Below are 13,872 nucleotides of genomic sequence, written 5' to 3' on the forward strand. Positions count from 1 at the left end.
GTATCAATATTCAGAATTTTTGAATTTGTAGAAACTTTTTAGGGAATTTCAGCACTTGTGGTATTCCTGATAGAACTCACTGAGCTGTGAGCTTCTATTTTAGATATATTTATAGAAATTGTGAAAAATTAACTTGTGAAGCAGGTGATAGCAGGTCACCAGTCAGGAAGCTGAAATACTGAGACATAGTAATCCAGGTACAACATGCTGAGGGCCTTTTACCCAGACAGTGGCGCTAGTATTAGAGACAAAAGAATGGATTTAAGAAATCAAATTGATAAGACTATCAGGCAGATAGATGCTAAACAAAAATTCTTTAATACGATTCCCAGGTGTCTGACTTAAACTGCTAATGGATAGTGATGACATTCAGTAAGAGACAATATGGAGGAAAGGAACAAGTACTGTAGAGGGAAAATGAGACAGTGCATAAAAATGGATGGATGATGTCTAACGATATCTAATTAACAAAAGTGAATTGCCACAAAGTCTGCAAACATGAGGTGTTAGACAAATTTGAAAAGAGAGCAACTTCTAGTGCTTCTTAAGACAGGACAGTAGTTTCACCAGCTCAAGCAGTGAGACTCTGGCAAATGTAAGTTTTATTTTCTTTGTCTCATTGGCAACAATGCAAAAGATATTTCTTGCAAATGACAGATGGGCCAAAGGCCAAGTCATCACTTAGTTCTTTAGAAGAACAGCAAGGGTCATTTCAAAAACATTTTTCTCATCTTTAACCTAGTAGGAGATCACTTTTGTAAGGAAACTTATGAGAACATGTGAGCTTATCACCAAAGCAGGCTGTGAGAGGGAGATTTTGGTTTTTACTTTTATTTGGGTTTGGTTTTGTTTTTGTTTTAGATAATGCTAAATTGGAGGGTATGTGCATTATATTTCTTCTAACTGAATGACACAGATGATAGGAAGGTATTTGAGGTAATGTTATTGCCATGAAACTTATCTTTCTAGCTCCCTTTTTCATTATTGCACCAGCACAGAGGATGTAATTAACAGTTAACTTAGAAAAAAACTATACATGTCTTTTTATTAAATTGTTCTAATTTCTTTACTGTTGAACATCTGAAGCAAATAATATGCCCAAACACTCTTAACTTACCAAATGCAGCTTTGAATAATTAATTTCATTGATGATGTTCAGAGTTTTCATGATTCTATCCTCATTTTATGATTAGTGCCTTCTCTAAGAATTTTTTAAGAGCTGTTATTTGTTTGTAAGATTTCTTCTCTGTATAGTTTGTCTCCTTTGAGTTGCCTTTTTAATTCTGATGATTTTGATCGCTACTGTAAAGTGTTGTCCTCTGATGTCTGATACTTCTTAGTTTGCTGTTCCTAGTAAGACAGAGGGACTAAAGTGCTGATCTAAATTGGTGATTAATAGGTATTGTTGACTATGAACTTCACTATAGAATCACCTAGTCAACTAATGAGTTGGGGATTCCTACCCCAACCCTTCACCTATGTCAGTATTTATATACAGTATCTTTCCTTTTAAAGTGGATAGTCTCCAAAGAAGACTTTTCTAAAACTCTCCTTGATGGATGAAGGCCTGTGCACCAGCATTTTGAAAGCCCAGTAGAGAAAGGGGATTCAGAGCAGCCAGTATGTACATGCTTGCTTCATCTCTAGTACCTCAGTCCTAAACTGTCTGGCAAATCTCTAGCCCATAAACCCTTCAGTTTTGGGTGGAAAACAGTTACCCTGATGCAAAAAGTAGGGAAGGATGGTGGGGGAGATGAGCCTAACCTGTTTCTTCAAACAAATTCTAAAGATTTCAATCACTTTAATCACCCACCTTCACTTTCATCCCCGTATCATTTCCTAGCCTTCTCAGTATTCCATGGTATAAATTGAGTTGGTTCTTCACTTTACCTTCTATCCTCTTAAAAACCGTGTTTTCTCCTATCTTCTTTTCAGCCCCCCAAAATTTTGTTTTTTTATATTTGCTCTATTTTTATGAATTAATACCCTAAAAGAAACAAAAAAAGCATGCTCCCATATATGCATGCAGAGATAGGAAGTTAGCACATACTTGAAAGGGTCCTTGTTTCCTGCTTTCTTTGCAACCTAAGTTTCTCTGTGCAAAGTATCAACATTGTAGAAATTTTCAAAACAGAGAAGTGCATGAAATTAACTTTCTCAAATAATCTTAAGGTAGAGAGTATGTAAAGGTGACTTTTGAATCGTATTTGAAATCCAAAAGGCAACCATGCCTTCTGGATAGACTCTGATGTTTGACTTCTCTCTCTGATAGAGCACCAGAAAAACTGTTTTACATTTCTATTCATAGTTAACTCATTGACTTTACCCCCTCCTTTTCCCTACAGCATTGACAAAATCTCTAAGATAACTTCTCCAGTATTAATAATTCATGGGACTGAAGATGAAGTCATTGATTTTTCACATGGCCTCGCATTATTTGAGCGTTGCCAAAGACCTGTGGAGCCTCTGTGGGTTGAAGGGGCAGGTCACAATGATGTGGAACTTTATGGACAGTACCTTGAAAGGTTGAAACAGTTTGTGTCACAGGAACTGGTAAATTTGTAAAATATTCTGTAAATTTGCATACCGGATTTTCTTTTGCTGAACTGCACTCTTTGGTAAATAACAAAACCTGAAAGCTTTGTTTGCAAATCATGTCAGTTGCCTTCATAAATGTACAGGTAATGATTTGTTAACAGACTTAATGAAGGTTTTAATTACCAGAACTATAACTGGAAATAACAATATCATGCAGTCAGGTTATGTAATTTATATTTTTTCTGTGAATTTTTTTTTTAAACCTCAAGATGAGTACTGTATGAAATTTTAATTCTATAAAATCAAATGCTGTAAAAGTATTGCCAAATGCTTTTGCATATGAGAAACAAATTTATAAATATTTTTAAAACATCTCAATGTACTAAATCTTATCCTGATATACAAATGTAATATTCTTTCAATAAAAAGCTGTATATCTAAAACAATTCAAGTACTCAGTAGAATACTAAGAAAACATACATGTTCACTAGAGATGACCTAAACCCTGTTGTACAGGGATAGAGGTATACACAGTTATTTTATTGTAAAATACATTGAATTTTCTGTATTCCCTGGTTATCATACATTTTCTCCTTTAAAGGGTTAAAAAAAAGATGCAAGTCTTAATTTTTATGCCATCTGTTAATTTACCAACTAGTTACTTTGTAAATTAAAAGTCATAATAGCACTGAATTTTAACTAGTTTTGATTTCTTAAGTTTGGTACTGTAAGGCAACTGCTTAAATTTTTTATTTTCATTATTTAAAAGGCATTTAGAGCTTCAAGAATGATTTTTGTATGCAATGTTGTTTTAAATTTTGACTAATCTCCTAAGATTTCAGTACTCTTCATTATAAGACAGCCTGAAAGACCATTGGATGGTCTTCAGACCACAACAGACTGGCTTTGGTCCTTTTTTACTTTGGCTATTTTTAAGAATAGGACCTATTGTTTTAGATTACTATCTGAGAATTTCATGGATTCACTCCTAATGCAGGAAATAAGAAAACATTTAATTCATAACTTTTATATTAACCAATGCAGTAAAAAAGAAAGCTCACACACAAAAACTAAGTTGCCTTTCCTTGAATGAATCATGCCTGAATTAAAAAATGAAAGAAAAATAAAAATTAAATAAATGGTATGTAGTCTAATTTGTAAATGAATGAATATTGAAATAATATACACTGTGGATATATTTTAAGGCCTTATGTAGTTTTAATTGTTCTGCTTGTTCTGTGGTTATGTCTAAGACTATAGTGTATGATTCTCTTCAAAGTTTATCAAGTATTGTGAATGCTTTGGTTCAGATGTGTCAAATTAACAGTAAAACAACAAATATACCACTCAGCTGTGCTTGTTTTGCCTTCTTCCATGCTCTCTACCTTCTATAAAGAGTGAAAAAAAGTTACTATTAATCTTAATAAAACAGTTCTATAATTTTCTAAATTTTATCACTTCTTTCCTATGGAGAGGTTTTTCCTTCTCAAGATTGTCATGGAGCCTATACAGTTCCTTCTTTGTACAGCATACACCTCAGAGTTTAGCTGAATGTTTTCTTTGATTACTTGGGAAAATAACAATTTTGATCATACTAATTCTGTATTCATTTAACAAATATTTATTGCTTGTTTAAATTATACATAACCCTATGCCAAATCCTCATAGACAAGGACTGGAGGAGATTTTTAGGGTGTAAAAGGTACTCCTCAGAGTGGGAGGGTTTGGAGAAGGGCAAGGAAGAGTCCCATGAAGTAGGTTTTGAACTGAGCTTTGAAAGATGACTAAGAAATGATTAAACTTAGGTGGCCCAGGCTATACAGTCCTGGCTGAGGGTAACAGCAAGTGGAAGCCTAGAATGATGGTGCATTTGAAATAAGATTGGCCAGAGATTAAATGGAAAGAATGATGTGAGGCTGGCAAGCTAGTTAGCGGCACAATTATGTATGATCATGGACCCTGACTGCTGTCCTAGAAACAAAAGAAAGCCATTGATAGAAATATAAAACTGCATCTGTCAAGAGTTTGCAGGCAAAACCTGGATATTTTAGTTTAACTAGAAATCACATGAAAGACAACTGTTTAGAAACTGATGTGATCGTAGGGTGCTGAAAATTTTATCACATCTGCGATATTGATTTCATTTCAGTATTCAGTGAAAGGATATTCACAAATTAGAACAAATCCTTGACTGTTTTTACCAAGATAGAAAGAGTCCCATAAACAAGCACAAAACGTAACTAAAGGATTATGTGACTAAGGAAAGAAAGCTGTCTTCAAATATTTGAGAGGCATGTACAATTCTTTTAGACACTTTGAGTAGAAAAAAGCAAAATGGCAGACTAGAGCTTTGTTAAAAAATAACTTATGGTTATTTGTCTATCAAAGTAAAGGAATTGCCTTCTAAGAATTAATGAGTACCATAGAAAATAGAGAAGAATAGAAGCTGAATTGACCTCTATTACAACGCTACAAAATCAGATTTAATCGAGAAGTTGAACTAGATAGACCCTGTGTAAGGTCCCTTTATGATTTTGTATTCCATTTAGATATCTTCTACCTACTCAGAACTTCGCTTGCACTGTGACATCTAGACGACAATATGACTTAGAAGAATTGGCAGTAAGATCTGGGCTTATTCCTCTACTGACATTAATTAGCTCTGTGACCTTGGCAAATTACATCCCTGGACCACTAGAAATGAAGAGATGGAAATGATTGATTAATAACCTTAAGTCTCTGATGTGATAGGAAAATCTCTCAACCCCACTCATATATAATGACGTACACTATTTTTTAACCTTAGCTAGAGTAGGCCCAGAAAGCTTATTTTGATATTTGGCTCTTGTACATATCAACATAGTATAATTTGGATTTCACACTAGTCCTGTAAAAATGGTCAATAAATATAAGTAAGTCCTGCCGTATCTTACACGTACAAAAGCAAAATAAGACCAATAAACTGATTTTATTAACTTTAAAGTTTCTCAGACTTATAACTTACTCAAATTTACTAAGTCTATATCCCTCCTAAGAATGTCATTTTTTTCTCTTCATGACTTTTATACATATATAGGTGTTCTTTACTTTTAAGAAAGCTTGCAAATAAAAGATGACAGAAAATATTTTACTTTGGGTGATGGGTATACAACACAATCAACAGTTCAAATGCTGTAGAAATGTTTACCTGAAACCTATTTACTCTTATTAATCAATGTCACTGTGTTAAAGTTAGCTTGCTTGCTAAATAAAATTTAAAAAAAAAAAAAGCTGGATAGTCCTGGTTCGATAGTTCAGTTGGTTAGACTAGCATCATCCTGAGACACAAAGGTTGCTGGTTCCATCTTTGGTCCCAGAACATATAGAAACAGATTGATGTTTTTATCTCTAAACCTTCTAATAAATAAATAAAATTGATACAGGAAAATGAATTTTTAAAATTGTAGACTGACATCAATTGTCACATGAATAGGATGCTAGTACATTTAGATATTCCATATGACAAAAACTTGAGAACAACTTTTGAAGAACAGGAAAGGTAAACTCAAATCTTAAAACTTTAAATATGATATAGCCTAATCCATTATACAGGTGAGGAAACCAACCCAAAAGTGACTTCAAAGATCTTACAATGTGATTTTTTAATGGTTATACTATCTTATCCTCATCAAAATTATCTGAACTGATATAACAATGATCCTTTTAAACTATAATACAGCATAAACTTATTTGCCATCTTGTTCCCATCATATTTTATTTAAATGGCTCTTAGATTCCTCCTTACAGCTGGTTATTCATTGAAGAGTAGATTCGTAGATTGTACCTTGCACATTTCTCACAAAACTAATGAATTGTATATATAACACTAATTCATTTTCCTAGTCTGAGTAACAACTACTTGGTTGGATTAAACCTACTGAAGATGGTAACTAGTCAAATAATCAGGTATTTATTTCAACATCACATTACTATAAATTATATAATATACCAAGAATGACCAATTACATTGAATAAATTATCAGAGAAGTTACTTCTAATTGGTAATGGATGAAGCTTTTAGTTAATTGCTTTGGTTTAAAACAGGCAATATATTCAAATACTGTGGTACAATATTGCACTGTAATTAATGTACACCCAAATGTCCTGTGACCAAAAAGGGAACTATTCATATGATACTTGGAATCGTTTGGAGTTAAATTTGCAGAATGAAGTGAGAAGTCATTTGTCGACAGTATCTAAATGGATTGTGCCTCTGAGTAGTTAACTGAGTAATGCTAAGAAAGGAACCAAATACTTCTAGCCTGGAAATGACCCACTTGACATTACAGTTAAAAAAAAAAAAAAAAACAGGAAGTAAAGCATAGTTATTATGTCAATGAGCTAAAAGCTATTAAACTGGTTTTTTCACTAGAAGCCAGGTAGACTTGAAATTATTTTACTCCATTTCCTCTTGTAGGCCATGTACTGAACTTGAAAAGTACAATAACATCTATTAAAAGGTTTTAGCTTTAAGAAATGAGATCCTTGTATTAGAAAAATGGGGAGTGCTGTAGTATTTAAAATCTATTTTATATCTGCTGATAAAATAAAAATTTCAGCTATTCATACAGAGTTGAATTTTTTTTCTCTAAAATTACTGCTTAAGGCGGCATATTAAATATACTATTTTCCAAATTACCTGCAAACTATGGTGGATTTATACACCTTAAATCAAAAATTTTAATAAGCATTTTACATTATAAATCTTTAGATGGTACTTGTGTTTGTATTTAAACACTTAATTTCAAATTATGTAAATACTGTACAAGTTTAAAACTTTGGTCAAAGCCAGAGACCATTTTATATCACTTCACCAAAGTTCAAGATTTTGGTGGGTTTTTTCTTTCTAGGTTTTTGTTTTTGTTTGAGTCTGGAAGTCTGAGCTCCAAGCCTCCTAGGTCCACCCCTATAAGATAGAGTGGGCAGCCCTGGCCTGTTAACTCAGTTGGTTAGAGCGCTGCTTGTAAGCAAAAGTTGCCAATAACATACCGTCAGGGCATGTACAGAAACATGGTGTTTCTGTCTCTCCCTCCCCACCTTCTTCTCTCTCTAAAATCAATTTTTAAAAAAGAACATTAAAATATGAAGATTAAATTCTCTTTAAAAAAATAGAAGGGGCAGGTGGGAAAGACAAGAAAACCTCTGAATACATGTGATGCTATGAAAGAATGATAATAAAACTTGCTAAAGTTTCCAATGTAATACCAAAAGAAAATACATATCTTAATAGTTAAACTTCCACAAAATAAAATGTGAATGTTTATGGAATAAAGCCAGAAGGGAATAAGGACAATGAAAAATGATTTTGTTGAAGTAGTATAATTATGGACTGAGCTTTTTCCATAAAAAGTTATCTTCCACGTTGCTGTTATTTTTTATAATTATTTATAAGAATGGAAAAATCTGGTTTTTTTAATACCAGCCCCTGAAATCATAGGATTCCAATATAGACCAAGAAGTAACAAACATATTTTTAGCCTGGCTGTCAGCAGCAAATAGAAGTAGCCAAAAGGAGATTTCTTACAGTTGGGTGATGTTGAGTTGTTGTTGTTGTTGTTGTTTTTAGGGGGGGGGAGGGGGGCTTCTGTTTTGTTTTGGCAAGGAGTATAATGAATTATATACTATCTAAAACTTAGTTTCATTGAGTACCTAATCTAATGAAGATATTTTCTAGGCAGGGCCTACATTTTACAACTATTAGTGTTACAAACTCAACAATGCATTGTTATAACTGTCAGGTTACCGTCTGGAGTCATTTCCTCAGCCCAGTACAGCTTTGCTCACAATCACATCATTTGTGCTGCTGTTGGCAAACACTTTACTGTAAGACCAGTGGCCGCTCCGTTGCGGCCATGCACACGCAGGTTTTCATTAGATTCGGTAAAGAAACAGAGGAGCCAAAATATGGTGGGCCATTCCGTTATTAAAGTCTCACACTGGCCAACAAGCAGACACACAGGGAGAACACTTCCCTTTCCATTCAAGGCTCCCAAAGCCACTGGCACATTCTCTGGTTCCACAGCCAGGAGAATCTTCTTGGGTTTCTCCTAGAATCAAAGGCCTTACCAGTCTTAGCGAACTCACAAAGCCCCTCACCTCTGGTTTCCCATCTGCACACTTCTCTTTCCCTGCTATCATGGCTTCTTCCTCAGCACTCTTCTTTCTTAAAAACTTTCTGTTGTGAAAACCTCTCCTCCAGCAAATATTAGCAAAACAATGGCCCTTCCCAAGCAGGAAGGTAATTTGCAATTTCACAGACCACATATACTTGGTGCTACCCAGCCCCCAATGCAAACTATAAGCAAGCAAACATAAAAATATATAGTACTTTACCCATTTATTTGACCAACAATTACACATATATTACATTTCTATATATGATATATATATATATGTCCAACAATATATGACAAACATACTTTATAAAAATGCTTTTTTATTTTTTATTTTTTTTATTTTTCCAAAGTTAGAAGCGAGGAGGCAGTCAGACAGACTCCTGCATGTGCCCCACCAGGATCCACTGGCATGCCCTCCAGGGGGCAATGCTCCACCCATAGGGGCAGTGCTCCATTGTGGCTGGAGCCATTCTAGCGCCTGAGGCAGAGGCCATGGAGCCATCCTCAGCCCCTGGGCCAACTTTGCTCCAATGGAGCCTTGGCTGTGGGAAGGGGAGAGAGAGACGGAAAGGGTGGAGAAGCATATGGGCACTTTTCCTGTGTGCCCTGACTGGGAATCTAACCCGGGACTTCCACACGCTGGGTCAGTGCTCTACCGCTGAGCCAATGGGCCAGGGCCTAAAAATGCTCTTTAAATCTGTTTAAGAAAAAATACTCATTTATAGTTACCTTCACTTTTGTTCTTATGGATTCCTATTACTGTCTGGGATCACCTGCTTTCAGCCTGAAGACTTCATTTGCTATTTCTTGTAAGATAAGTTGACTAGCTTCTATATTTCTTTTTTTTAAACATCACGAATTTCCAAGAAACAGCACTATGATACCTCCAACTTTTGCTGCTTTTGAAATAGTGGCTTCTAAATGACATCACCAATCTGAGAAACAACACATGAAGTGGGAGTAGGCATTAGTTGTCCTGGAGCTTAGCACTGTTTCATAGCCCTCATTGACCAAAATGATGGATCCGAAAGTGTCCTTTTTAGAATCATGAAGACAAAAAGTTGAGCAGCAAACATTAGGGAATATGGAATTGGATTTATATTGGTCATGAAAATGAAGGAACAGGTTCAATAAGAGAAAGAATGCAATATGCTTTAGGACTAATACATTCTTCCAAACAAATGCATATTCAGGAGAAAGGCTGAGTAGGTGAAGGTAACAACCCAAACACCCTGTCACTTAAGGAATAATTTGCAATTCACAAGATACCTGGAGCACAACATTTTTAAAAGATTGGGTTAATAGTTTATTTGAATATGAGTAAATAGAGTAGAACTATTTTGAAAAGCTGGAAATGGCTACAATGGTGGGAGTATGACTAAGAATTAGTCTTATTACCTCTTTAGCACCACTTAGGCCTTTACTGTGGTCATATTGGTCTTTGCATTTTTGTGCTTCAGAGCCTAAAAGAAATAAGCAAAAGTAATGATAAAGAATACAAATGGGCACGTAAGGAAAGCTATCAACTAATTGAGGTTGGCGGCACCAGTCCTTTGGATCCTCCCCATTGTTCCCCAGAGGTCATCTATTCAAAGCCTATTGGACTGTACTATCCCCTTCTCATCTTTTTATTTATTTATTTTTAAGAATTTTTTTCTTCCTCAGCTAAAAGAAGTCTGGTGGTAGAATATTCAGAAACTGGTTATGATCAGGGACCCAAGCTTTATTTTTTTTTTATCCTTAAAGTGTAACTCAACTGCCAGCTCCAGGATGTCTGCTAAAGCACCCGCCCTCATGTCTGATCATTCTCCCCTGGCCATCTGACTGCTGCTGTTGTTTGCACTCGTGAAGAGGCCCGGTGTGATTTTCTGAAGTCTATGCTGCAAAAATTAGTTTATCCCATGTTCCTGACTTAGTTTTGTACTGCCTTGATCATACATACACCGAGTTTCTAATATATGTGGTGGGCATAAATAGGTTTACTGTTGTTTATATGGAAAAATATACAAGAATAAACACCATGTTTTGTGTACACACAGCTTTAAATCTACTTTGCTCACTCCTATATCTCAGGCTCCTGCTTCTGAAAAGGAATTTCATATAGGTTTCTCAAGGATTGTTAAGTTCCACAGTAATTGTTTTGGACCCTTTAAGACCCAGATCAAGGGGCTGACAGGTTCATTTTTTGGTGAGGCACATAGACAGCCTTAACTCTGCGTGTACATGTAGACGAAGAGAGAGGATTTTATCCCTTTTAATCCTGCCAGTTCCAGGTAATTCTCTAAACAGACTGTCATGCAGAGTGTAAGAGCTCCAGAGACACAGGCCCTCCACATTACAGATCTGCCCTCAAAGAAGGCATCTACTACCCTGTACTGTTAGATTATACATCTCTAAAGGGCAAACGAGTACTGTCCTGATATGCCAAGGTTGCAAATTCAATTCCCAGCCAGAGTACATACAAGAATCAACAAATGAATGCATAAATAGTGGAACAACAAATTAATGTCGCCTGACCTGTGATGGCGCAGTGGATGAGGCATCGACCTGGAATGCTGAGGTCACTGGTTCGAAACCCTGCACTTGTCTGGTCAAGACACATATGGGAGTTGATGCTTCCTGCTCCTCTCCCCTTTCTCTCTCTCACTCTCTCTCCTCTCTAAAATGAATAAAAATTAAAAACAAAAAACAAATTAATGTTTTTCTCAAATAAATTTTTAACTAAAATTTAAAAATGTGTTTTTCTCTTTTTTTTTTAGCGAGACAGACAAAGAGAGGGACAGATAGGAACAGACAGGAAGGGAGAGATGAGAAGCATCAGTTCTTTGTTGTGGCACCTTAGTTATTCACTGATTGCTTTCTCATATGCCACTGGAGGGCTCCAGCAGAGCCAGTGACTCCTTACTCAAGCTGGCGACCTTGGGTTTTCAAACCTGGGTCCTGTGCGTCCCAGGCCAATGCTCTATCCACTGCACCACCATCTGGTCAAGCAAATATGATTTTATCTTACACAGTTGGCCTTTAAACCAAAGGTGAGGGGAGTATGAGTGCTGAGCCTCTGTTCCATTAAAAATTCTTATATAATTTGATTCCCCCAAACTTAACTACAGTTGCCCCTTCACATCCACAGATTTAACCACAGTTTGTAATTTATAGTTGGGAATGCGAAGATTCTGTCTTCTATCTGCGATTGGTTGAACCTACAGATGTGAAACTTGGGATATGAAGAGCCGGCTGTCTTTATTGAAAAAAAAAATTGCGTTTAAGTAGGCCTGGGCAGTTCAAGTCTCTGTTGTTCAAGGGTGGTCTGCATATCCTCCCTTGCCTTGATAACGGAAACCTTGCTGACAGCTGACTTCATACAGTGTGAGAAGAAAATGTTCAAAAGAGGTAAGATTTCATTTTTGTTCATTTCCAAGTTTTAAGTCAATAGGATAGCTTTAGAATTCAAAGCTGTGACTATATTTTCCTTTTGCCTTTTTAAAGTATTATATTAGAGAAGAAAATAGCAAAATAAACAGTACAGGACAGAATGGAAGGAAGGTAGTTTTTGAAAACTTAAACATACTAGTTGATCTCTTGGAGCCACTGTTTTATTACCAAAGAAGGATAATATTCATTCTGTTGACCTTGGAGGTATACTAGGAAGATTAAATGATAATCCTAAATGAAATCCTCAGGCAAGGGTTTACATTTTTAAGTCCTCCATAAGAGATTAAATAAATCTTTCTATCTCCTGACCTGTGGTGGCACAGTGGATAAAGTGTCGACTTAGAACACTGAGGTCATGGATTTGAAACCTTGGGCTTGCCTGGTCAAGACACATACGGGAGTTGATGCTTCCAGCTCCTCTCCCAGCCCTTCTCTCTCCCCCACCTCTCTAAAATGAATAAACAAAATTTAAGAAAAAAAATTTATCGTGCGAGTAATTTATTAAGATGTAATAACATGAATGCACAAATAAATAGAACAACACATTAATGTCTCTCAAATCAATAAATTTAAATTTTTTTAATTAAAAAAAAAATGTTCTTACACAGTTAATCCTTGAACAAAAGGTGAGGGAGTATGAATGCTGACCCTCTGTTCCATTAAAAAGATATAAATGGAAATTCTTTCAGTGCTTAAAGGAATATAAAAATGTAAAGGGTGGTTTATGTTCTAACAATGGATCGAAGTCTAGCAATTAAGAGGATCAGGCCATGAATTACTAAGATAGATAGATATAGATAGATAGATAGATAGATAGATAGATAGATAGATGATAGATAGATAGATAGATAGATAGATAGATAGATAGATGATAGATAGATTTTAGCAAGAGAAGAAGGGAGAAAGCGACAGGAACATTGATCTGTTCCTGTGTGTACCCTGACTGGGGATGGCACTAGCATCCTCTGCACTTTGGGACAATGATCTAACCAACTGGGCTATCCAACCAGGGCTGAATTACTTTTAGATCATTTTTAGGGAGCTTTTATTCTTGGTAATCTGTTAATTTACTAACAAATTTGCTGAGAACACTCTCAGTCTGTGGTGAAAGATATCCTATTTCTTTAGCCATCTTCATATGACTTGTAGAATCTAAAGCAACAAAAAATTCTTGTGTGTTGAGCCTTAAAATGATGGTCCTGCCAGGAAGGTGGCAACAGCCGGTGGAGCTATAGCAAATGTACCTTTTGTCCTGTCCATTCCTGCCCCGTTCTTGTTTGGCTCCAAATGTGTACTATTGTCCCCAAACACACTGTTTTTGTGCTCTCCGTTTTGAGGTTAAACTAGAAATGCTGAAGGTAAGACAGACAACACTGGGACAGCTAAAATGAAAATCCCATGGTTTAGAAAGATTTAATCTGTAAATTAAACAATAAAACCTGTTAAAAACAATCTGTAAAATTTTAAAAATCTGTAAAAAAAGTATAAAATTTAAAATATCTGTAAAAAAAATATGTGTGTAAGAATTAATTATTCAAATTTAATTTGTTAGAAGTTTGATGTTTAACTTTTAAATCTTAATAAGTTACAAGCATGGTAATAAGATTTATTCAATATTTTATGGAGACTTAAAAATGTAAACCCTTGCCTAACCAGGCGGTGGCACAGTGGATAGAGTGATGATGGCCTGCCATACTGAGAACTCAGGCTCAAAACCCTGAGGTCGCCAGCTTGAGTGTGGGGTCAC

At 35.6% G+C, this 13,872-nt stretch overlaps 1 protein-coding gene across 4 annotated transcripts in view; it reads left to right on the forward strand.

Moving 5' to 3' along the window:
* ABHD17B (abhydrolase domain containing 17B, depalmitoylase) overlaps nt 1-3,881 on the forward strand; it is a 49,162-nt gene extending 45,281 nt beyond the window's left edge. For all 4 annotated transcript variants that reach the window (XM_066367995.1, XM_066367996.1, XM_066367994.1 and 1 more), the window contains one exon: nt 2,346-3,881. In XM_066367995.1, coding sequence (XP_066224092.1) covers nt 2,346-2,565 — 220 coding nt within the window. In that variant the 3' untranslated portion in view covers nt 2,566-3,881. The remainder of the gene's footprint in view (nt 1-2,345) is intronic.
* The last annotated feature ends 9,991 nt before the right edge of the window (nt 3,882-13,872 follow it).

This window comes from Saccopteryx leptura, chromosome 2 (assembly GCF_036850995.1).
Source record: "Saccopteryx leptura isolate mSacLep1 chromosome 2, mSacLep1_pri_phased_curated, whole genome shotgun sequence".
Taxonomy (NCBI): Eukaryota; Metazoa; Chordata; class Mammalia; order Chiroptera; family Emballonuridae; genus Saccopteryx; species Saccopteryx leptura.